Source organism: Paramormyrops kingsleyae, chromosome 11 (assembly GCF_048594095.1).
Source record: "Paramormyrops kingsleyae isolate MSU_618 chromosome 11, PKINGS_0.4, whole genome shotgun sequence".
NCBI classification, from domain to species: domain Eukaryota; kingdom Metazoa; phylum Chordata; class Actinopteri; order Osteoglossiformes; family Mormyridae; genus Paramormyrops; species Paramormyrops kingsleyae.
Window position 1 is genome coordinate 8,940,198 of NC_132807.1, and position 23,995 is coordinate 8,964,192.

Consider the following 23,995-nt stretch of genomic DNA (forward strand, 5'->3'; position numbering starts at 1 on the left):
TGTATTTGCGATAGTTGTGATTTTGTGAAACAAAATTGTGAGGTCAGAATAACATCTTTAAATAGATAAAAATGTTAAATTAAATGGCTTAGTCAAGATTTGTCCACGTGTAGCTTGTCATATGCAATTAGCATTTATAGAATTATAGGCTACACGCAGGTATGGACTAAGCATTGCATTATTCCAGTGCAATTTAGTCATTCTAATTAGCATTTTAGGCAGGCATTTAAATTACATTGTTACAGATGCATTTCTCAGCTTTGTGTGCAATTGTAATGAGTAACTGAGGACTGGGACCTTGCCCCAGCCACTGACTGTAAATTGCATATTCATTCCAGAGGTTTTATTATTGCAAAACCTGCCATTAAGTCAGATCAGAGTGCTGTGTGCTTCAGTTATGAAAGCACCAGTTTGATGATCTTGCAGATGACACGGTACACAGTCCAGTTACCAGTCTGCCATTCCCCACACTGGCGATCCCATTCTCCTGTCTTTTTTTCCCGTCTAATCAGGTGACCCCAAGAGCTGGCAGAACAAGTCGCTCCCAGGAGATCCCAACTACCTGGTGGGAGCCAACTGCGTGTCTGTGCTCATCGACCACTTCTGAGGGGCATGCAGCTGGCCTGCAGCACAAGCGAGAAGCGGGGACTAGCTGGGCAGCTCCCCTCACAGGAGGGGGCGGGGGGGCACATGGCTGCCCACCCAAGAAGTATTAACCCCTTGTGCCCTGGTCGTTTACTGTAACTGCAAAGCATAAGAAAGATGGACACTGTCCTCTTAAGTGCTGTTCTGTTTGCGTTTTCTTTTCCATTTTTAGGTGCTTAAAGGCTTTCGAAAACACAAACTCTTAAACTGTTGTTGGAATGCATGCCCAGTGCCACTTACTGATGAAACACAATTAAAGCCAAGTTTCCTAGTCTCTACTTCAGAAGGAGGAAAAAACACTCTTTGGAGGATTTTCCACAAATGAGAAGCATATTGAAAGATGAGCGGGTGTGTGGATGTCTGTGATGGTGTGTGTGTGGCTCAGTGTATGTGTGTCTGTGTCAGCACACTGACAGACAGTGGAAATTGCAGTAGCAGCAGAGGTAAATGACAGTGATGCACAGAGACTGTATTCATGAATGGCTGTTGGATGGACAGGTGTGCGTTGTTGGCTTTGCTGAGGCGTGGTGAGCTCATGATAGAGAGGTGAACTGAAGGTGTGATTTCCTGAACCAGCTTGTATCTGTAACGGCCGCACTCTCCTGCTCCATTTTAAGTTATATATTTTTGACACTTCTACCATTTTCATTTTTTTTTAAGCATCAGACCTCTCCCACTGTTTCCATCTCTGCTGTGCTGGGCTCCGGTTCCACTTGCCAGTCTGCTCTGTCTGTCACCCAGCCAGTCTCACACCACCACGAGCAACGATGCCTCGTCCACATCTCTATTACGCTCAGACCTTAGCTTTCTGTTTAAGTTCTCAGAAATGACGACATGAGGGCGTCTTCACCACGCCGCCCACCCGCCATGTAAGCGAACCTCGATTCTGCACACGACTGCAATCGGGGATGAAGGAAAAGGTTTTGCTTTTTTCTGCTATGCACATGAAGTGGTGAACGGAGAAGAGAGAACTTTTAACAGCGTGAAGGTGTGGCTGTATATAATGCTAGCATATGGCATCCGGTCATGGTTTGTAAATGAACTTTTTGTATGTCTGTTATTTTGTATAAAACTGAACTTAAAAAAAGGTTTCTAAAAAAAAATATATATAATAACGGTTCTCTTTGTATTCTGAACTTTGAGCCTTGGAACTTGCAACTTAGCAGTAAGGACCCAACTTTTCTACAAATATCTATATATATATATACACACTGCATATAAACATTTTTATTGGTCACAAAACCTTTTTATGCTTATTTACAAAATAAAACTGTGCTTGGTTGAAATAATTTAAAAATCTGTACTTTAAAGGGTCCGCTTTGGAAAAACGTGTGCCCTTCTTTTTTTGTGATACTGGATGCTGTATAGTGTGCCCTGAAAATGTATTTTTGTACTAATAGACAATTTATTACGGCACATTACTATTTTCTTTAGATATAACACTGCTTAAGTTGGATATTAGCTTTTCTTCATGTGTGGCAATTTTTCTCTTTTTCGCTTTAGTTTTTCTTTGCAGCACATTTCTACGTGTATCACTGTATCAATTAATAAATCATTTTTAAAGTAACAAAACTGTCCAGTTCACCGGTGTCTTTTGTTACTTTAATATTTTTGTGTGAGTTGTGATTCCCAAGCTTGCTAAGGGGTGAGTGAAGCACTACGAATATTTGGCGCCCTCGCGTGTCACAAAGGCTTAACTACATTGATCTGAATCAAATGTAGGCGTTCCTACAACAGGGGGCGATGTTCGAAAACCTCTGGCGGAGAATTAATTTTTGCCATTTTGCACACGAAGAGTTACTGCAATGCTGCAATATTTTGTATGTGTGAGATATGTGTATATATATATATATATATATATATATATATATATATATATATATATATATATATATAATTCACTTGTACACTGCATATAATACAATCCTTAGTTTAACTTCTTCCTGTCGATAAGAAAATATAAGTAGATTTAATCAACTGCTGGAAAACGCAAAATGTGTCGGACAGGGCACGACTGGCATGCAGTTTAACGGCTTCGTGAGCAACTTTCGCAAAGGCTGTAATCGAAAATGACCTAAAATTAGAACTTCAGTAAGTGGGCCACACGGGGGCGCACTTCACCTTGCATTACGGGATGGATTCATTAAAAATCCTGCGATGGGGGATCAAAACGCATGAAAGCTACACATATATAAATTCAGTTTCTTATAAGTCCTTTGTTATGTTGCATGGCTGCCACTATGTTGTAAAATGAGAACTTTCGATGCTTATAGTTTTTTGAAGCCACGTTTTGATAGTATCGGTTGTAAAATGAAATGGTTTAGGATTCTATAAAGTATATGCAGCAATCGTTTAAGCATACTTTAGATTCACTTATTTCCAATTGTTTGTGTAACCGTCAAGGCGAAAAATAATGCTATTTTAATAGGTGACAAACTGCATAAGTGTTTGTTCTTAATATATTGTTACTTAAAACGTTTGTCACGTTATTCGGGCGTCTTGTTGAACGGTGTCGGACAGGTCATTACAATTTAAATATTCAAACGTTTATAACCTGAGAAATATTACAAAACAAAGTCAGTGCTTGTGATGGTAACACTTTTGGCCAATTCTAGTTAAAAGGGTTCGCAAATGGGTGTTTTAAGGCGATTGCTGGAAGTTTTTAACAGCCCAGGTTATATGGACCCGTTCGATTTCATGGCCCTTCGGGTGTAAGACCTATAGCCTGTCTTCTGTTTTATAACTTTCACGGGGATTTTTTCCCTGTGCTTATCCAAATCTGGCTCTTTCTCGCTATAATTAAGCTTAATAACGCAACGCAGTTAATTTCTGAGCGGGAAAATTCTCCACAAGCTGTTGATGCGCATCACTAACTAGCGTATGCACCTGCAAGTTTATTAATAAAACAATTAAATTATCTGGCCGCTCTAGTAAAGCCTAGGAAATATTATGTCTCAGTAAATCCGGGTCATTTGGTTATTAGTTTGTTGTGGGAAAACTGGTCTGCGGAGTGTGCCCCAGTTATGCTGAGTCCAAAAACCATTAACAGAGTACAGAGTTTCCTCTGTTCCGAGAAACAGAAACGTGAGCGACCAGCGGACGCGGTTAACGGCATGTGGACGCAAAACACCGTTACAAATAGCAGGCTATTATGAGCTCAGTGTCCTTAATTTGACCTTCAGAAAATAGATAGAAACTGATATTTCACCATTGAATGCTATTTTACTTTTTGTTAAGTGGATTGCTTAAAATTGTATTTTTTCAGTCTTTTCTCTTTTTTTTCGGAAATACCGAAGATTGTCTAAGGCGCATCAGTAGTATTTATCGGAGCGGAGTATTATCAGTAGTATTTATTGGAGCGGAGTATTATCGGACGGCTATTTAGACACCTGAGCACCGAATTAAGGAAATGCCTGGAGTTTCAGAAATGCCCAAAGTACTAATGATGGGTTACACGTTATAACCTTCCATCCTATATTACTAAATCTAAGACGGATTGCAGCAAATACAACACCATTAATGCAGTCCGCAGCGCCGGATAATCCGTTGCTTGGATGCTATACGGTTATATAAATGCTATCTGTAGTATATATATAAGATAGCCATATAAGTTGCGATATTAAATGGGACATGCAAACTCGCGTGCCTTTTCGATTAAAGGACATAACGTAAATATATATAGGCTATATATATAATTGTCCACATCTACTAATTGTTTCGCATATTAAATCATACATCAATGAGCAGTTGTGACCTAATGATTAATAATTAAGTATATATAAGTGAGTATAAGTAGGCTATAAATCTACATAAACGGGCTAAATCGTAATGAATGTCTCCTCTGCTTAAATCCAGTTGTTTATCACCTTAAGGGTTAACAAAAATAATGAATTGTTGTTTTAAAAAAATTGTGATTTCAGTAGTACTGTTTCCTGAAATCGATCTACTGCAATAAAGCAGCAGTGTGCAAATAAACCAATTCTGTGCCTCGTTTCTGCTCCATGCTTCTGATTTACTACGAAAAGGCACCCAGCCGCACGGCGTCACGCCGCTTGGCAGAGCAGGAGAGAGGAGCCGCGCTGTCCGAGCGGCGGGCATGACCGCTCTCTTCCAGACCCCCGTCGGCCAGTCAGCGGACCCGAGATTACAAACCCATACCGCCTTTTGACAGCTGCGGCAAAAAGGAGCATCACCTCGACGGCAGCTTTGCACGTGAGCTCGCACGTCCCCCTTTGCGGTTCTTTTCGTTCTTTGGTTATGTGAGCGTTTTCTCCCCAAGGCGATTCCCATGCTTTGCTGAGCACCGGGATGAAGACGCCAGTCACTTTAACGGCCGTTCCTTGGCAAAAGAAAGGGGAGGCGAGATGAAGCGCGCCGCGCACCGGCGAACGGAACCGCTACGTGCGGCTCGGCTCCTTCGGCTCCTTGCGCTCCGCTCCAGCTTTCTTTCAACTATTTGCCGAATTTGATGGATTTGCGTATTACCAGCTAGTCCGCCGACCGAGTCACATTTCGTCCCCAGAGAAAACAGCTGACACTTAAGCGCCGTTTTCGCATTTTGCAGTTCAGTCATCCGCATTGCTGTGAGAAATATATATTTTTCTTGAACGGGTGCTGGTGGCCAGTTTTTACGTTCGAACGTAGTAAAAGTCACTGCCGCATCGTCGATGTCAAAGCCTGGGATTTCGGTGTCTTTCCAAGCCATCGACCTCCTCCGGACTGTGATTTGATGGTGTTTCCCCAGCCCGCTTCCCAGATCGCTTTTATTTCCAGCTGAGTTTCCTGCAGCGCGTTTCGCCGAGATGATGCCCGTCAGCCACTCGCTGAGCCCGGCGTCCCTGTCCCGCAGCCTGTCGAGGCTCAGGGAGTTTCGGACGCGAACCCGGATCATGCTTTCCCTCGGAGTGTCCCAGATGGTCTTGGGGAGTCTCATCCTGGCGGTCAGTTTCGCCGCCTTGGCTCTTACTACCTCGCCGAGGGTCAGGCATTCGTGTCCTTTTTGGGCTGGATTCTCCGTAAGTACCCCGGTGCCATCACACGTGTGTCACAGAAATGACCGAATCGCGGCACATTTGCGCCATGTGTTGTAAGAATGGATCTAAAAATGATCTACGTGTGCAATTCCAGACTTTTCTTAATACGTTTTATTTAGTGAATTGCTCAAAAGATGTGTTATTACTTTCAGCATAGCTCAGTTGTGATTTTTCTCATTAGATCTTTGTGAAAGACGCGGACGGTAAAGTGCTTTAGAGTTTCTTCTACTACACTGTCATCATTAACTCTTTAACATCTGCTCACCGCCCCACTGTCTTTGTTGTATTTTCAATGGCGAAAATCTCTTTAATTACGTTTTAGTATCAGAGTATCCTTATACTGATACTCTCGCCAGTCGGAAGTTGGTCTGCCTTCTAGTGTTTACGTTTCGTTTCATTACCTTTCAACTCAGCCGCGGTGAGACATACATTCCTGAAGCGGAACCTGTGTTTGTCCCGCGTATGGACCGGGCTCGGTGCTCTCCATCGCGGAATATAATGCGCTGTAACCCGGGCAAAAGGTCCCAAGTGTTTGATCAGACACCGCTCACCTGTGCGCACATCTGAGGGGGCGGAGTGGGGGCGGATGTCTCCAGCTGTCACACGGAATCGGTAAAAGCAAACGGGTTGTTTGATTTAAAAATTCCAGGTCCATTTTCGTGTTTTATTCCCGTGCACTAGTTCCCATTTTTATGTGCAAGATTGAACATTTTTATGGCACTGCAGACATAAAGAACAGTCATTCTAGGTGGAAATGCTGACAGGGGCAGCAGTGATGATCCGGAACCCAGCTTATGTTTCTGAATTATGGAGATAGTTTTCACTGGCAGCATTTCAGCATAATGGTGATTCCTCTTGAGTTATGATTTATCTAACTGTAACTTTTGATCACTTTAACCAAGTTTCGAGGGAGCGAATGTAGAGGGATTAATGTTGAAACTGCTCTGCAGGCAACTGGGTCACAGCAAAGGGCTACACCCAGGAACGGCTCAATATCAGGGTATCATAGCGATGCAGCAGCCAGGGGGCAAATATTATGGTCTGCTTATCCTGTGATGTTGTCCTGCAGGTGTTCAAAAGCAATGTTGTATGTAAGTGTGTAAGGATCCCAGTCAGTTGGAGCTTCCATACGGCCAGCGTCCTCCGCGAGGTCCAGCTGACCTCAGTCTTATGATGTGATTGGGTGCGTGGATGGACTGGTCACCTGACTCTGGGCCACATTTCATACGTTCTTAAGTTGGTCTGAAATGACTGCAAGTGAAAAGAGAATTATTGAACCCAGCACCCACACACTACTGACATGAATAGTCTAATATTAAATCTATATTTGTGTGACCTTCTGAAAGTAATTTTTGCTTCGACTGGGAAAATTAGCAAGATGAGCACGTAACCTCGTTTAGCGTCGTGCCGAGTCAGAGATTGTGATTAACGTGCCCGGTTTGGGGCTGTTAGTCTCCTAGTGGAAATCGTTTCCTGTGCCGAACACGCGGGTTTATTAGACACGGCGCCTCGCTCGATATCTCGGAGAATGCTAAACGCACCGGCGCTGACGGTTCTGGTCTGCGGCCCCACTGCTTGTTTGGTAAGGAGAATCGCTCGCTGGGTTCTGAGAGCAGCGGGGGTGTCACCTCGCTGCTGCGATATTTAGCATAACAGTTAGCAGTAGGTGCCAATGCCCCGGTACTATCCGTCTGCTGCTGCATCCCCCGCATCCTCAGCGACGTGGACGGCCAGAGACTCCAGGAAGAATTCCACTTGGAAATGGCTCCTTTTCACCTGTGTGCTGTTATTTTACATCCTCATACCTCCCCAACCTTAAAATACACATTTAATGTGCACAGAAATAGATTCTCCTTCCGCCTTTGTCCTTGTCAGTTCTCTAATCAGCTGAATCTTCATTTGCTTTGAAACGCCTGCGCCATTGCATTAAGTGTGATTCTGATGTCTCTAGCATGACCCCCCCCTCCCAGACCCGCGCAATTTCTCTTTGTCCCCCCCACTGCACCGGCTGCCAGGTCGCCCGCAAGCACACGGGAATAGGTGACTTTTATAACTTCAGCCTATTAAATATCATCCCCAGCCTTTGCATGAGATTCTTTTAGTCGTTTAATTTCTGAATCCTTCACAAATGGAAATACGTTTTATGGTCTCTGCACTGTGAAGTGTGCTGGCTGTCTCTGCTCAAAAACAGAGTATTGTGATTTTGAAAGGATTCTAGAACTTGCTGTAAGAAACCAAGAATAAAAGCCAAAAAGAGATTAAAAACCTATAGCTGGCAGTTTTTATAACGCAATTTCTTCCTCTAACTGTAGCAGTGGGGACTGTTTCGAGTGCCTAAAATGCTAAGGTCTAAATCAGGGCTATTCAACTCACGGTCCTCAAGGGCCGAGCACTGCTGATTTTCCAGCCTTCCTTCACCTGTGAGCCATGTGTGAAGCCTCTGACCAATCAGAATCAGTAATTATTACACTAACTACCTGGGAGAAGTGAAAACAAGGCCTGGATTTGGAATCGAGGGCCTGAATTGAATAGCCCTGGTCTAAATCTTAAAGAGCAGCCTCAGACGCGATTACCTGGCAGAGCAGCGCACAATGCTAGCGAAGGAGCCAGGAAGGAGCATTGTGTTAATTTCTGCTGGGACTGGGGCGAGGGAAGGGCAGCATATTGAATGTGAGCTTCTCCAGCTCTTGAACAGCAGGCACAGCGGGAGACGTGTGTGTTGCCAGAGATAACCCAGCTGGGGGTCAGAGGTCAGAAGTCAGGGCTTGCACTGGCCTCACTTTGCAGTGCAGATTAGCCTCTTATATCTTCCCTCTGTGATAACTTGCAGAAAGCCGTATCACTGGTCTGCTATTGTATTGTCAGACAAAAATAATAAATTAAAAAAAACCTCCATACAAACAGAGTATTGCTCAATCATACATGGGCCTTTAAAATCGACACAATGACTTTCTTTTTTGCTCCGGAAATTAATCTGGCATTAATGGTAATCCCAGCATTTTTGAAAATACTTTGTGATGAGCACAATGCAGAGCAATCCATATACCTTATGGCTTGGTAAGGGCCAGTATTTGTGGTCACTGCTATGTTCAGTGGTGCCTAATGCTGAAGAAGTCAGTACTACAAGGATGTGTTTGACATTTAAAATACATAAGGTATGTATTGTGTTGACAATTGAGTGTGTGTGTATTTGTGAGGGGGGGGGTTGAGAGATTTTATTTAGTCATTCAATTTTCCCTACATCTGATGCTGGCAGCTGGGACCAGCTGGTCCATTTGACTTTGTGTGGCTACAGTCTCACCAGAGGAGTGGGATTTATTTGTCTGCTTTCTGAAGGAGGCTTATGGATGCACAAACACACTGCATAGAGCTGGGGGGGGGCAGCCTTGCGGCTGAGCATCGTTCTGTTGGATGTAGGGTAGGATGATTGCCTCTGAAGAATCAGATGCTGCAGTTTGGTCTTTTGAATAGCTTTGGTTCCGTGAATGGCTTTGGTTCCATAAATGGTTTTGGTTCCAAGAATGTTTTTTCACCTGTCAGTGACTGGTTCTTTGGCCTGTGAATGGATAAATGGTTTTGGTCCTGGGAATGGATTTGGTCCCCATGAGTGGTTTTGGTTCTGTGAATGATTTTGGTCCCGTGAATGGCTTTGGTTCCATGAATGATTCTTTGGCCTGTGAATGGTTTTGGTCCCCATGAATGGTTTTGGTTCTGGGAATGGATTTGGTCCCCATGAATGGTTTTGGTTCTGGGAATGGATTTGGTCCCCATGAATGGCTTTGGTTCTGTTAATGGTTTTGGTTCGTGAATGGCTTTGGACCTGTCAATGTCTTCGGTTCCGTGAATGGCTTTGTTTCCATGAATGGTTCTTTGGCCCATGAATGGTTTTGGTCCCCATTAATGGTTTTGGTTCTGTGAATAATTTTGGTCCCATGAATGGCTTTGGTTCTGTGAATGGCTTTGGTTCCGTGAATGGTTTTGGTTCTGTGAATGGTTTTGGTTCTGTGAATGGCTTTGGTTCCGTGAATGGCTTTTGCTTTTCACCTCCAGACTCTTGACAGTTTGTATCTGGGTCTTTGGCATTACCAGACTGAGAAATTTCTCCAAAAAGCCTTGCACTACATAGAGTCCATTTCCTCCTCCGGGTGGCTGTAGCTCCTCCCCCTTCTGGCCCCTGTAGGGACTTTGGTGACTGCAGATGAGGCTCTTAATTCCCCAGGCAAAGAGTGCTCCTTTGCCACCCCCCTCCCCAGTCCACTGATTTATTCCTGTCTTCAGCAGCTGCCCCATCCCAGGGCACATGTCAGCTGGGGAGTCTGATGAAGTTCCAACGTGGGGGTCCCTTCATCTGAACCGTGGCTTTTTCCTGGAACAAAGTCATTGAGGGCTGTGAACCTGCAGTGTGTGGGGGGGGGGGGGGGGGAGGTGCCTGGTGGGAATGGGGACTGCCATAGCAGCACTGGGTTGTCCTGTGGCTCTGAAGCATTTCAGACCAGGCCTGGACCTGGTATTACTGCTTTACCAGTGGTAACAAACAAAATAATGCAATAACTGTAGAACAGTAAGCTTTTCACCATTTTTTTTTACGTTATTCCTGCCACTAGCTGTAACTGAGCCGCTGCCCAGTGCTGCTCAATGAAAAAGCTGTAGGTGGCATACTTATGGGCCTGGCTTCCCATCTCGCTGTTATGGTTCCTCCTCATATGGACGTGCAGGTTTGCTGTATCTTCTGCAAATGTGCAAAGGTCTCCTAATGAAATGGAGTGGCAGAGAGTCCCCTGTGGCGTGAGGGGGCAGTGAGGCCCCAAAGCATTCTGTCCCCCCTCACAGCAAACGTGCAGCCCTGGAAGCAGCCCCCCCCCCCCCCCACACCCCGAAATCAAGAAGTTCAGTGGAAGTCCTGCCCTTGTGCCCGGTGGAGTTGGAGACTTCATAATTAGCGGCTACACAAGAATGATAGTGAACCATCCTGCCGAATTTTTACGAGCTGCGTAGACTGGGATTCCCCGAAGGGATTAGGGGCAGCGTCCTGGATTTGCATAGTTCTCAGATTCAGCGTCGTCTGTTTACCTGCATCGCAAACACCAGCCCTGTTTTGGGGCATGTCTGCCATCAGTTCAGCTGACAGCGGCTGCTCTCTGCTAACTGGTGGTTATTTTTGTGTCATTCTGCTCCATTCTCATCTCCAACCTTCTGCACGTTACCCTGGTTCCTCAGCAGCAGCAGGACCAGGGTGCTTTAAGGCTCCCTGCAGTGATGAAGCTGCTTCTGCTGGAATGTCATGGCTTCTGTGGAAGGTTTGGTAGGAAAGAAGTAGGGAGTTTGGTAGTAGGAAGTAGGGATTTAGGGAAGAGCAGAAGGTAGAAGTATGTCCCTGTATGGGATTAGCACTTCTGTACTAATTATCTATGCAGATGGCATCTGAAATCTAATAATGCCTTGTGCCAAGTTACGGCCAAGCAAAAGTGTGACCCCATGAAACATTTTCCTGGGTCTTGATCCTGCGTCTGACCCCGACCCTGTGGGGTACCTTGTGCGCCCCCCCCCCCCTCCCGTTGAGGCCCTACCCACAAGGCCCTGACAGTCAGTTGGGGAAGGGATCTGCTGTTCATCCAGGTTCCCCCCACCAAGCTGATGTCATGTGATCCAGACGTCCGATCTCTTTGTCTCTTTCTCCTATCATGGAAGGAATGGTAATGGGCAGGATTATTGTGTGGTGTCAGTGACCCACTGGCCCAATCCACTTATTGGCTACTGTCACAATCCCTTCAGCCAGAACAGCGAGCAAAATCATGTGGCATGGGGGTTTGATGGGGAGGTATCGGTCATTACGAGGGTGGCACGGCAGCAGATTGGACGCCCCGCAAATGCCAAAATTGAGAAGCACAGGAGGAAGGATAGGTGCAAGGAATTAAGCTACGGATGCAGAACACATTGCGAGGGTTACGGACCGAAGCAGAACACAGCAAACCGAATGTGAAATGATTCTTGCTGGAACAAAGGACAAGTGGAGCCAATCAACACTAAAAATGCTGGTCAGCTGACTCGCCCTGCCATGATGCCCCGCCCACAAGGACTTTCATTGGTCCATATTAACAGTGAGTGACATGGCAAGGTTAATCCCCCTCATCAGTCATTTTACATGCAGCTCCAATGTTGAGTGAGGAAGAGGGGACTGCAAAACTGTGAATACATTGAAACACGCTGGCTGCTGCATGATGAAGATCTCCCTTACTGTCGCTACTGCAGAGTATGATGGGAGCTGCTCTGGGTTTGTGTGTGTGTGTGTGTGTGTGTGTGTTTGTGTGTGTGTGTGTGGGTGGGTGTATGGAAGGTGGAAGGACCTCCCCAGGATGCAGATTTCGGGGCTGGGGTGGGGGGGCAATGAGCAGATGGCTAGCAGGGGACGCCGCGGGGTCTGGCAGATCTATCGGGGAGATTTACGGCGGCAGCGGCTGCTGGGACGATGCCGCCGTCCGTGGGTCACCGAGGGGCTCTGCCATGAGGTCCCCATCGTGAGGCCCTCGCCATGAGGGCCGCTTCCCTGAGCCGTCACAAGTCCTCAGGGTCTCAGCTGAGCAGATGCTGCTTGCTGCTGGACCTGGGAAGGATCAGGAACACGGGGCATGTCCCATGATTTTCGGAGCAGATTTTCACCCAGTTCAGTCCTTAGCAGCTCCAACATCCATACATCCACAACCTCCCCCCCCCCCAGATATGATGTAAAATGTCCTTATTAAACTTGCATGTTTTTTGCGCATGTACCTTCTCTATCTATAAATGCAAACATTACAATTAGCGATTCTGCCAGGGTGAAGTCCCTAATATGTTGGCGATTAGCAGTGGTACCCAGCAAATGAACAGAGGCAAACTATGAATGGCAGCGGACGGCCCAGCGACAGGCCCCGTAGACTGCTGGCGATGGGACGCTCGCCGCAGATGTGCATCACAGGCCGTGCGTCTGTTATCGTCCTCGGATGCCAGTTCATTCATGATTTATAGCCTCCAGGTGAGGCTCCCTGGGAAATGCTCTGCATCTCGTTCAGAAATGAATTTCTGCAAATTAAGTTCCGCCTGCATGCTAATATGCTAATCACGGGATTGCGTTAGCCCTGGGGGGGGCATCAATACAGGTCCATGTACTTTCAGCTGAGTGCAAAGCTGCCCCGGGGGAATTTTGTGCTGATTTTAGTGGGCTGGGGGTCTGATTGGAATAGATGACCACATGGCTTAGCTGGTAAATCTCACCACACCATCTACAGCCCCACTATGAGGACAAGGCTAAGGGGGTCAAGCGAGGGTCAAGCGAGGGTCAAAGGTCAAGTGAGGGTGTGGCGGCTGGTGTGAACATTCTCACCCAGTAGTCAGGAAAGAGGCTCCCAGGCAGATCACTGGAGGTGGGTCTCCCTCGATAGACTCCGCTGATGGGGCGGCAGGCAGCTGCGTATTTTGCGAATGCCTGAAGAAAGGCAGCAAAAACAGGGCTGAGGTGAACAAACCGAGGGCTTTTCTGAAGTAAAAGCATGTGATTAACGCTGAATCCATTTGTACGTAGCATAATAAGGAGGCCGTTGACCCTACATACCATGAAAGCGCGCTGTCGTCTTGCAGATTTATAAGGCATGATTTATGTATGGCCCGATTCTCTTCTAAGTCATCCCCCTTAATAATCCTGCTTTATTGCTTGTTGTCCTTGTGAAACGGGCAGACGGTTATGCTATCAGGGCCGGTTCTCCACCCTCAAACCCGGCACACAGCCCTCTCGGCCCCCATCAGCACCCCCTAGGTAAACAGGTGATGCTTCTGCCTTCCTGCCGCTGATCAATTGCCATTTTTGGGGAAATTAATCACCGAATTCGTTACACGTTGAGCCCAGGGTTAAACCACTCTACTTTAACCTTGTATTGATTAATTAATTGGATTGATCCCAGTCAATAAAAGGGGTTTCTTAATCTGTCTGGCCATTTCCTCTTATCCTGCTGGATCTATTTTTTAATCTGGAGGATGTTAATGAATCTTTTATGCAGTTGCAGTCATTTTTTCTCCCGCAACCTGCGGCCTCGTCTGTTCTGCCTTTTCCTGTCAATCTTCCTCTCCATCCCTCAGGGATGACAGAGTGACGGAGGACCATCGTTTGTCATGCTGGAAGGTTGCCACGGCGTCATAAATAATCCTGCTTCCCCTTGCCAAGTAAAAGCGATTCATCTTATCCTTTTGGACAGCGGACACTTTCAGGCACGGTAATTCATGCAAACGTGCCCAGGGTTCTCAATCTGGGAGTCCTGGTTTCGAACGCAGCTATGCTGTAACTGTGACTTGCATGTTTTAAATGTGTGACACCTACCCCTCCCCCCAGTCAGGCTGGCAGCCCAGTGCAGTTATCATCTTATGTAAATCAGGACAAAGTGCAATTGGACAATTTGGGTTCATGTATGGTGTCAGGAAAGGGCCCTGGTCGTTCATGTGGTACGTTTTCTACCAATCGGATGCCTGAAAATAGCTACAGTGACTAACCCATTTTCAGTGTTTTAGGCCCTGCTCCCCTTTTTAGGAGTACTAATTAAGATGGGTGAACAGGAGATTACTAAGTGCAATTTTATATTTTGGAAATGTTTAGCACCTACTTAAATGCTTTAATGCACGAGGGTCTCTCTGTCTCGGGTAGTCCTCCCGTCCTCTAGGGGGCTGTCTGTCAGTATAGCTGGTGCTCTGATCACACAGGGCTTCCTGAGATGTGGTAATCGGAATTTCAAACGTTTCTTGGCTTGTAAGGTGCCCCCTGTGACAGCGACTGAGATCCTGAGAACCTCTTACATGCGCTTGCACACCATCGTCTTTAGGACACACCCACGTCTGTTTGTCTTAGCGAGGTGGGTGCTGAAAAAGAGGTCAAGGATTATTATTTCTCTAAGAATCTTCTAACTGCTTTTTCCTGGTTTATGAGCAGTAAGCTTGGGGCTGAGCAGCTGAGCAGTGCCCGGCTTCTCTCTCTGTGACTCCCAGTGGTCCCAGTACCCGGCCGCTCTCTCTGTGACTCCTTGGTCCCAGTACCCGCCGACTATTCTCTGTGACTCCTGGTCACAGTGCCTGGCCGCTCTCTCTGTGACTCCCTGGTCCCAGTGCCCGGCCACTCTCTCTGTGACTCCCTGTTCCAGCGCCCGCCCACTCTTTCTGTGAGTCCCTGGTCCCAGTACCTGCCCACTCTTTCTGTGACTCCCTGGTCCCAGTGTCCGGCCGCTCTTTCTGTGACTCCCTAGTCCCAATGCCCACCCACTCTTTCTGTGACTCCCTGGTCCCAGTGCCCGCCCGCACTCTCTGTGACTCCCTGGTCCCAGTGCCCGCCCGCACTCTCTGTGACTCCCTGGTCCCAGTGCCCGCCCGCTCTCTCTGTGACTCCCTGGTCCCAGTGCCCACCCGTTCCTTCGGTGGCTCCCTGGTCCCACTGCCTGACCGCTTGTTCTGCGGCTCCCTGGTCCCAATGTCTGCCCGCTCTCTCTGTGACTCCCTGATCCCAGTGCCCGCCCGCTCTCTCTGTGACTCCCTGGTCCCCGTGCCTGACCGCTCTCTCGGTGACTCCCTGGTCCCAGTGCCTGCCCACTCTCTCTGTGACTCCCTGATCCCAGTGCCCACCCGTTCCTTCGGTGGCTCCCTGGTCTCACTGACCGTCCGCTTGTTCGGCGGGTCCCTGGTCCCAGTGCCCACCCGCTCATTCGGCGGCTCCCTGGTCCCAGTGTCCGCCCATTCCTTCAGTGGTTCCCTGATCCCAATGCCCGCTCGCAGTCAGTTGGCTGCTTGGAGCTGATGCTGGCGGGCGGACACCTCAGGCATGACCTGAGACAGGGCTGCATCTGCATTTCTCCCATGCTCACCCTCCCCACACAGGCCGGGAGCTTCTGATCCTCCAAAGTTGCACATGTGATCCAGGCCCTTCCGACAGCTTGCTGGGAATCCTCACCCACGGCGTTTAAAGTGCCCCCATGAGCTCTGGTGTTATGCCATGGTGTCCAGGGGCACTGGGGGGGGGTGTGGGTGGGGGCATACATTAACACTGCAGTACGCAGCAGTTTTCAAGTCACATCAGCTAATTTGCTGCATGCTGTGTTTGTGGACACTGAAAAGGTTTGTGCCCCCTGTCCCTGGTTTGTGTGCATAGAGGGAAATTACCCCCCCCCCCCCCCCTTATGAAATGCGGACGTGCCTGTTATACTTCAGCAATTTCCTTTGCCTTGGTGTTTGGTGGGGTGTCAGAGGTGACCCATGGGGCTGGACTGACGTGGCTCTTTGTGTGTGTGTGTGGGGGGGGGGGGGTTGTGCACAAACTCAGATCAGCATCCCTGTGTACAACCCCCTTGCCATCCTCTCTGCCAGGCATATCACCGTGACGACCCGCAAAACGCAGAGCCGCTCTGCACAGCAGCACGTCACGGCTGAGCTTCTCGAGCATGAGGTGTGACACGATGGCCTTCCAGAGCAGTAAAGCCCCCCCCCGCCATGCAGGGAGGTGTGCTGTCTGCCTGCCTCTGATGTCACAGTCTCAGGCTTTGAAGTCAGAGTGTTTTCCTTTAGCTTCTAAATTGTAAACCACACTGAAAGTGGCGCATGAAAACCATTCGTTTGGCTGAGCGTTTGGTAAAGGCTTCTGCCAGAATTTCACTCCTGTTTCTGAAAATCTCTTTTAGGACTTTAGGCTACGGTATTATGAGCTGTCTCTATGAATAAAAAAAAAGCAGTAAATATTACCAGTAACACAGAAGTTTTTTTTCTTGGGAAACTTGCAAATTGCTGATGATGCCATTCTGTTTATTTGTCTCCCAGAAGGCAAAAAAGACGCAAGAATCAAACGTTTCTACATTCCCCCCTCATCTTTGTGTTTATTAGTTTAACCCATTTTAGAGGATATCCAGTGTCCATGCTTTGCTGGGGCCACAAACCATGCATCTGCCGTAGTTATGGGTCGCCTCGTAGGTATGGCTGTCTTCTGGGTCGCCTCCTCTCAGGTCTCTATTTCACACTGCTTCCACAGTTTCCAGTTCCAAGTTTTTGGGCAGATATGCCCCCGGTTTTGTAAATTAGCAGTATCTTTATCAAAACTTTTCGTTGGAACATCCAGGAGTTTTGGGATCACGGCTTGTGAAGGTGCTAACATGAGTTTATATTTCTGATTGGGATTCAGGGACACTGCACTGAAGCGCCTGCCGGTGTCCGGGTGAAGCGCGATTCAGGGACACTGCACTGAAGCGCCTGCCGGTGTCCGGGTGAAGCGCGATTCAGGGACACTGCACTGAAGCGCCTGCCGGTGTCCGGGTGAAGCGCGATTCAGGGACACTGCACTGAAGCGCCTGCCGGTGTCCGGGTGAAGCGCGATTCAGGCTTCGCTCCATTCTAGCCGCTCGGCTTGGCACTGCCTATGTTTCCAGTTCCCGCTTAACTGTCTGGAGGTGGCACAGAAACCAATTATGGCAACTGAGATAAATAAAAACCAGGGCCTAAGGGTGACGGGGACGGGGGCTCTGCTGTTCGGACCCCTATCACTGTGAGAACAGCGCTCCCCGATGGTGCAAAGGCAGGGCCTGTTCCAGCACATGCTTTGGGGAAGGGATCTGACCTCACCGTCCCTATGACCCCACAGCGTCCGCTGGAGCCAGAACACCAGGCCATCTGCATGCAGATCCGGAGTGTGTAACTGGGTTGGGTCAGGTCAGGCTAAACCGATTTCCCATAATGCACACAGAGAAGCACTCTGACGTTGCACTCAACCCAAATAGCATACATCAGAATCGCAACCATGGATATATACCTACAAATGTTAATGTTTAGGCGGAGAGGAAGAATAGGAGGACGAGAAGGAAAAGCCTGAATTTGGGGGAAGAGGGAAGGAAAGGGGGAGAGAGTGAACGAGAGAGAGAGATAGAGAGAGACACTGCTCACTGTTCCCTGGCAACCGTGATACCCTTGGCCCTCCCCCAGATAGCACCTTTGCACCTACCACCAAAAAAATACAAGGGGGGGCTATACAGAATTCTCTCCTTGGGTGTTTTTGTTCATGATGAGGGGGTGAAGCCCCCCAGGTGCTCTGTGTGTCTCCCCTCACATTCAGCAGGGTCCCGTGGGCTCACATCCTGAGCTGGTGACAGCCCTGAGACGCGCCGTTCGCGGCCCCCTGTACACCACCCTCGCCTGCCGACACGACATCAAAACAGCGGCACGTTGAGAGTAGCACTCTGGAGAGGTGGGGAGGCATGTAAACACCGGGAAGGCACCCCCCCACAAATGCCTCCCGTCTCCCAGCAGACGTCTGATGGGTGCAATTAGCATATGCATAGGATGCAAAAACACTGACGGAGATAGCGCATACGTTGCAAACAAACGGGAACAGAAAATGCACACTGTGTATTATTACGGATCCAGTACTGCTGCTGTTTGGGCTGTGAGACACAGAGTGAGTAATTACACGGCTCAGCCAGCACCTCGTAACCAAACAGAAGCTGCTTATAAACAGGCTTAGCAGTAAGTTTGAGGTAAGGCGTTCATAAATAATGTCTCGTTCCTGCTTTCATTCTGCAGCCATTCAGGCATGAGGTCGATCTCCAGACAAAGGCCCGACGTGTGAAAGCTGTGAGTAACGGTGAGAAACAAAACTGCGGCACAAAGGCAAAGCACAGCAACTTCTCATGTCGTCAGGAGTCTCAGGGTCTGTTGTGTCGTGGTGAAACGTCTTAGTTCAGGTATGCTTGGTTTTGAGGAAAATGCTACCATTCATCTGCCTACTACACATACAGGTGGACAGTCAAACAACTTTGAAGCTCTTTTTCTCAGTGTCAGTGGAGTTACCGTCTCCTTTTGTAGGGCAGAATAGGTGGCTTGTAATTGCAGATAAGCGGGATTTTGCCAGAATGTGGAAGCAAACGCCGGCACTTAGTGAGGTCCGCTCCCAAAATGGGCAGAGGATAAGCTGTGCGTTTGAGTGGAATGGCGCGGAGGGCTCTTGAGGTTTGCCTGTGGAGAAGCAAGTGGCCGCAGCTTACATAAAATCCCCTAATTAAACTGCTGGACCACTCATCCAGCCCAGCTCACGACATGCTGGGTCCCACTTGTTTTGGTTTGCACGTCCAGGGCAGCTGGCCAGTCATCCTACCTTGGACCCATTAAGGTCGACTTGCAGTCTTTGTGTTACACTTTGGCTTATAGTCCACCTATAAATTTGGCTTTTACTGGCTCTTACCCGCCCCTGTGCCTCTGAGAATTTTCTGTGCTCTCGGTGGACATTATGCACCAATACCGTGTCAGTGTCGCCCCAGCTGAGCTCCGTCACAATGCTCAGGATCTCCATCTCCCCAGAGTCACACGGACCCCAGCTGACTGACACTCTTGTGTCTGAAGCAGTTCGAATCCCCTCTATCCTGTCTGGAAGCATTCCCGCGCCATGTCATTCTGATGTTAGTTCTGAGTGAATGGAAAACTGGAAAACTGACAGGGTGAAAATGCAGTAAACTGTATAACAAGCTTCTGGGGGGGACTTTAACTGCGTGCTGGAGTGGGGTGTGACGGTGCAGATGTGAGAAGTGGCCGTACCCAGGAACCGAGTGGGTTAATTTGGAGAAATGGATACATTTTATTAAAGGTCAGAGGGCATCGGGCCAGTGATGTATTGTGTTCAGCATGTCGCTATGATCACAAAAAATGGCATCAAAAATTGTCAAAATCACAAACCGCTGGTAGCAATGACAAGATGGCCACCGTTTCTGATGTAAACAGGCAAATGTGTTTGCAGTAAGGGCGAGCGGGTTCTCTGTCTCTCTGTCGTGTGTACGTGTGTGTGTCTGGGTGAGGTATGGGGTCCTCCTTTCTCCGAGCTCCTCTTATGGTTCTGTAATTATGACACTACATGAGTTAATTAAGGCCCTCTCTTAGACCCTGTACTGCGTAGGTGGCTGGCAGATGTATGGTGCTCTGAAAAGCAGGCCTGTCTCTTTAAATAAGGTGTCGGCTTCACCGGTATTAATTCCAAAGAAGCGCTCAACCAATCGCTGGCCTTCTGGGGCATGACGATTCCCGCGATTGATGCTTCCCCTCTCCCCGCACTGACGCGGGTCCTCACCACGGGCCCCGTGAGCATACCAAGGTGTGAGGAGACACAAAACACTCAGGAAAGCTTGCTTCCTGTTCATCGTGGCTTGCCATCAAGTTCAATTTGTGTGTTTGGAGCTGTCTGTCATAGAGCAACTGCGTATTGATGTATTGAATTTTCTTTCCCAGCTTTAAATATAGGAAAACACCGGCTATAGACTGTTTTGAATGAGTTATTTTTGATTTCAGCTGGCAGCAGGTTTGTTAATTGTCTCTGCGTTTCGGAATAGGGAGCCTGAAGGCTGCCGGGCTGCAATCTCGCTTCTGCATTTGTCTTTCTTCTGCTTTACTTTCACAGGCCAAAAACATACAGTTAGGTGAATGTGTGTCTGCTGTAATGGTGAGTGTGTGCTGTGGCGCTGCGGCATCCCGTCTAGGGTGTCCCCCTGCCCCGTGATCCCTGGGATGTGCTCCAACGGTGCCGTGACCTGATTTTCATATGCACTAAGGAGCATGGATGCCTGTCTGTACGCAGGAAAATAACATCCTGTTTTCAGGTGCAGAACCTGACTGACAATGTTTTAATTAAAATAACCTTTAAAGGTCACCTGAAATTCATTGCCGGTCCAGTTTCGCACGCAGCATCGCAGACGGCGGGGGGGGGGAGTCCGGGCCGCGCGGGCAGTTAACACATTTTACGGTTTGGAGCAAAGATTTATAATACAGCCCATTCTGCTCGGAAACATTCACCCACATGATGGATTGTGCTGCCTCTGGCTCACACAGACTTTGAAGGGAAGTTTCCTTTGATATGTTTGTGACTTATAAATATGCTGCATCTCCAAATCCTGACTTATTATTTTTAAGATCAGAATCCCAGTGGCTTTATTATTCAGCAATCACTGGGCTCCTCTGCCTCTCTACAGAAGTCCATGGCTCTGATTCATATGGGGGGGGGGCTTCTGTGCTTTGCCTGACTCTGCTCCAGCCCCCCAACCCCCCCAAAGGCGGGCACTGCCAGCCTGGGCATCAAGGCTTCAGGAGGATAATCGCTACAGCCTAGCAGGTACAAAATGACCTGAACGGCTCAGTGATGGCTGCCTTCCCTTCCGCTGTTGCCATGGGGACGGGTGGCAACCTCACATCAGAGGGGAGGGGCCGGGGGAGGGGCCACAGATGGAGACGTGGAAGCTCCATTGGAGAAGGCGACAGGCGGGTGGGGGGCTCCAGCTGGTGTACGGCCACCCCTTACTATCCGCCTGCTCCATTGACACACATTCACTGTAAGATGGGGGGCTTGGGGGGGGGAGACACTTTACTAAGCCTTTTGAAGGGCACACAATATGTGTACTTAACTGTGTGATCACATGATCCTGATTTGCACGCTTGCGGAAAAGCTGTTTGTGTCCAAACCACGACGGTTTGTTTCTCACACAACACAACAAGTCCTGCGGGTTACTTGTAAGGTTTAAGAATAGCACAGCTTTTCCCTTGGAGGGTCAGCTCAGCTTTCTGATTAGCGATACCACATTCACTTTAATTGAATCTGTCTGTAGGGCTCAGCGGGACAGATCGGCATGAAGCCTTGGTAACGTGACGTGACCCCGTGTGACTATAGCGACAGCCACGGGACAGACACCGAACCGTGGCAGTCACTGAGTCATTGTGTCAAATTGGTTCTGGGCTGCGATTTTCTTGGGCTACATGCGTGCTCTTCGGAAGCTTACAGGATGATGACCGCGTTTCCGCCGCCGGTCCCTGTCACAGCATGGAGCCGTGAAAGTGACCAGATGCACACAGCAATGTGCGAATGACACCAAGGGTGGCAGCCGTCATGCGGGCTTAAGGCCTGGATTCGCAACACTTGACTCTGCACAGAAGCGGGATCCCACTTTCAGCCAGTGCTGACCCAATGGCCAGTAGCGGCCGTGTGGGGGGGTGGAATTCCGATGCTGCGGAAATTCAGAAAGGATACTGATCCATCCATCCATCCATTTTCAATTGATGGATGGATGGATGGATGGATAGATGATAGATAGCAAGCAAGCATTATTAGGTTCCCAAAACTAGCATTAATTATTAGTGATGGTCCAGCGTTTACTTCATAGTTGCATGCCATCCAAGGTGTCCCCTGCCTCACGGCCAGTCCTTCCTGGAAGACACAGAAGAATCCCCCCCCCCCCTCCAGCCACTGCTGGGAAAGGGTTTGGAAGAGAGATGGAATTGATGATAGATGAAAACAAATGTAAAAATCTGTGTTACAGGAATGAGGTGAACTGAATTATCTGAATTTTCTTAAACACAAATCACACACTCAAATGTGATGTAGGTGTTACTTACAGATGTGTGATGTTTTGGCATATTTAGGTGAAAGATGGGTGAATTTGGGATGTTTAGAATTGCTTTTAAATTTAAATTAACAGTGCCAGGTTTTTTCAATATGGATTTTACCGTGCAGAGGGTTTCTGAGGACTGCAAACACGCAGCGAGGGACGCGTGTAATCACACCCATTATTTCTCCCCTTTTATCCACCTGCTTTAGGCAGGTTCGAAAATAGCAAGCTCCTGTTTTACTCCTCGCACCCAGGGTCTCTTTAGGGAGCGTTTGCTATATGGAGCGATGAAGTCTCCTTAGGAGAGGGCGTCCAGCAGGAACTCAGCCAGGTGCAGAGGATTCGGAGGCCGGGACCAACCCCCCGGATATGCAGAACAACGGCAAGGACTCCGGATACGTGAGAATCGTGCTGCTGTTTCTGGCTCTACTGTCAAACTGCTGCTTGTGCTGCAGCGTATTCCCCTGCTTTTCCCTTTCGCTGGGCGCCGAGTGGCTTTCCATCTTCGCAAATGTGGAGGTTCCCCATCCGCCTTACCCAGCTTCCGAATCTAGAATCCACTCTGACACGCCAACACGTCGTGTAGCTGAGCCTTTTGATTGGTGTGATAACCACTGGGGGCGAATCGGGGGGGGGACTTCAGGTGTCGGCGAGAGAGGCTGTCGCCTGCGCCCTGCTCAGCCGTGCTGGGGCTCAAAGAAGTGCCTTTTCGTGACAGCAGCTGTGGATCCACGTGCCACACCCCCTTCCTCGCGGCGTAGGTGAATCCACAGATGTTGTGAAGGTCAGGCTCTCCGCTGAACTTGACCATCGCAGCAAACCGATCAAATATCGAGGTATTTCTTTTGAAGTCACACGCTTTAGACGGCAAATCGGTCACATCAAAGAAGACCTTGAAGCCGCTTTTGATCGGAAGGAGGGTTTGGCCAGCTGAATAAGGCGTTGTTTAAAGATGGTGGGGGGGGGGCTCTTTGAAGTAGTCCCTAAAAGCTGCTAATGCCAAGGGACCTAAACGAGACAATTATGTACCTCTCACAGTCATTTTAATTGTTGGGGGGTGGGGGTAGGAATTAATCTCGCTGCTCTGAGATATGGGCTTTCTCATCATTTCCGCATTATCTTATTTTCAAATGCATCCCCCCAGCATTAACCCCCTCCCCTCCCAAAATACAGAGGTAGTGAAGATCCCTGTTTGAGCAAGGCCAGTAATGACGGCGTTGGGGGGGGGGGTCGTCGGCATCTCCTTCATCCATCATTGTACTCAGCTGGGGAACAGGCTTCTCTTCCCGTGATGTTCTTGCATGGTTTTGTGGAGCCACTGTGCTCAGTACCATGCAGCTACCTCCCGTCCTGTAGGAGACAGAGGGTCTCCCTGTGTACCGAGAGCTCCCATGATTCCTTGCAGAAATAGGTTGCATGTTGGTGTCTTATCTATTTCCCCCGAGGGAAGAGCTTGGTGTGTCTGAGAGGCAGGTGGGGGGCTCCATCGCTCCAGAGAAGAGTGCTTCATGTCTGCCCACCTCTTCCCCTCTCGTCCATCTCAGCTGTTCATTGATGAGAAAGAGCCCCTTCTCTTCCAGAACTTAAGCACTTCCAGTCTGAGCAGGGGGTCCATATGGGACTGCAGCCCACTTTGGATGTCAGAGGATGAGGAGATAAACAGCTGAGGGAATCGGCTGCACCGTGCCACATGATAAACACACAGACGCACACGCGGGTACCAGACGGGAATATTTTTGGCATGCCCTACGCTGGCCTGAAATCCTACAGCGGCCCCAGTCTTGTGATTATGAGGCGTGGCCTCACAGTCGAGGACCACAAACATGGATTGAGGCAGAGTGACTTGGTGCAGCAGAACAGGAATGATGGTGCATGACGAATGAGTTACATTAGTGGGAGCTTTTTAAAACATTTTTA

At 48.5% G+C, this 23,995-nt stretch overlaps 2 protein-coding genes across 16 annotated transcripts in view; both read left to right on the forward strand.

Annotated features, from left to right (window-relative positions):
• Nucleotides 1-2,217, forward strand: part of LOC111835101 (tight junction protein 1-like) — a 118,156-nt gene extending 115,939 nt beyond the window's left edge. For all 15 annotated transcript variants that reach the window (XM_023795041.2, XM_023795044.2, XM_023795045.2 and 12 more), the window contains one exon: nt 513-2,217. In XM_023795041.2, coding sequence (XP_023650809.2) covers nt 513-607 — 95 coding nt within the window. In that variant the 3' untranslated portion in view covers nt 608-2,217. The remainder of the gene's footprint in view (nt 1-512) is intronic.
• A 2,380-nt stretch (nt 2,218-4,597) lies between these two features.
• Nucleotides 4,598-23,995, forward strand: part of fam189a1 (family with sequence similarity 189 member A1) — a 79,578-nt gene continuing 60,180 nt past the window's right edge. The window contains exon 1 of the mRNA XM_072717990.1: nt 4,598-5,660. Coding sequence (XP_072574091.1) covers nt 5,448-5,660 — 213 coding nt within the window. The 5' untranslated portion in view covers nt 4,598-5,447. The remainder of the gene's footprint in view (nt 5,661-23,995) is intronic.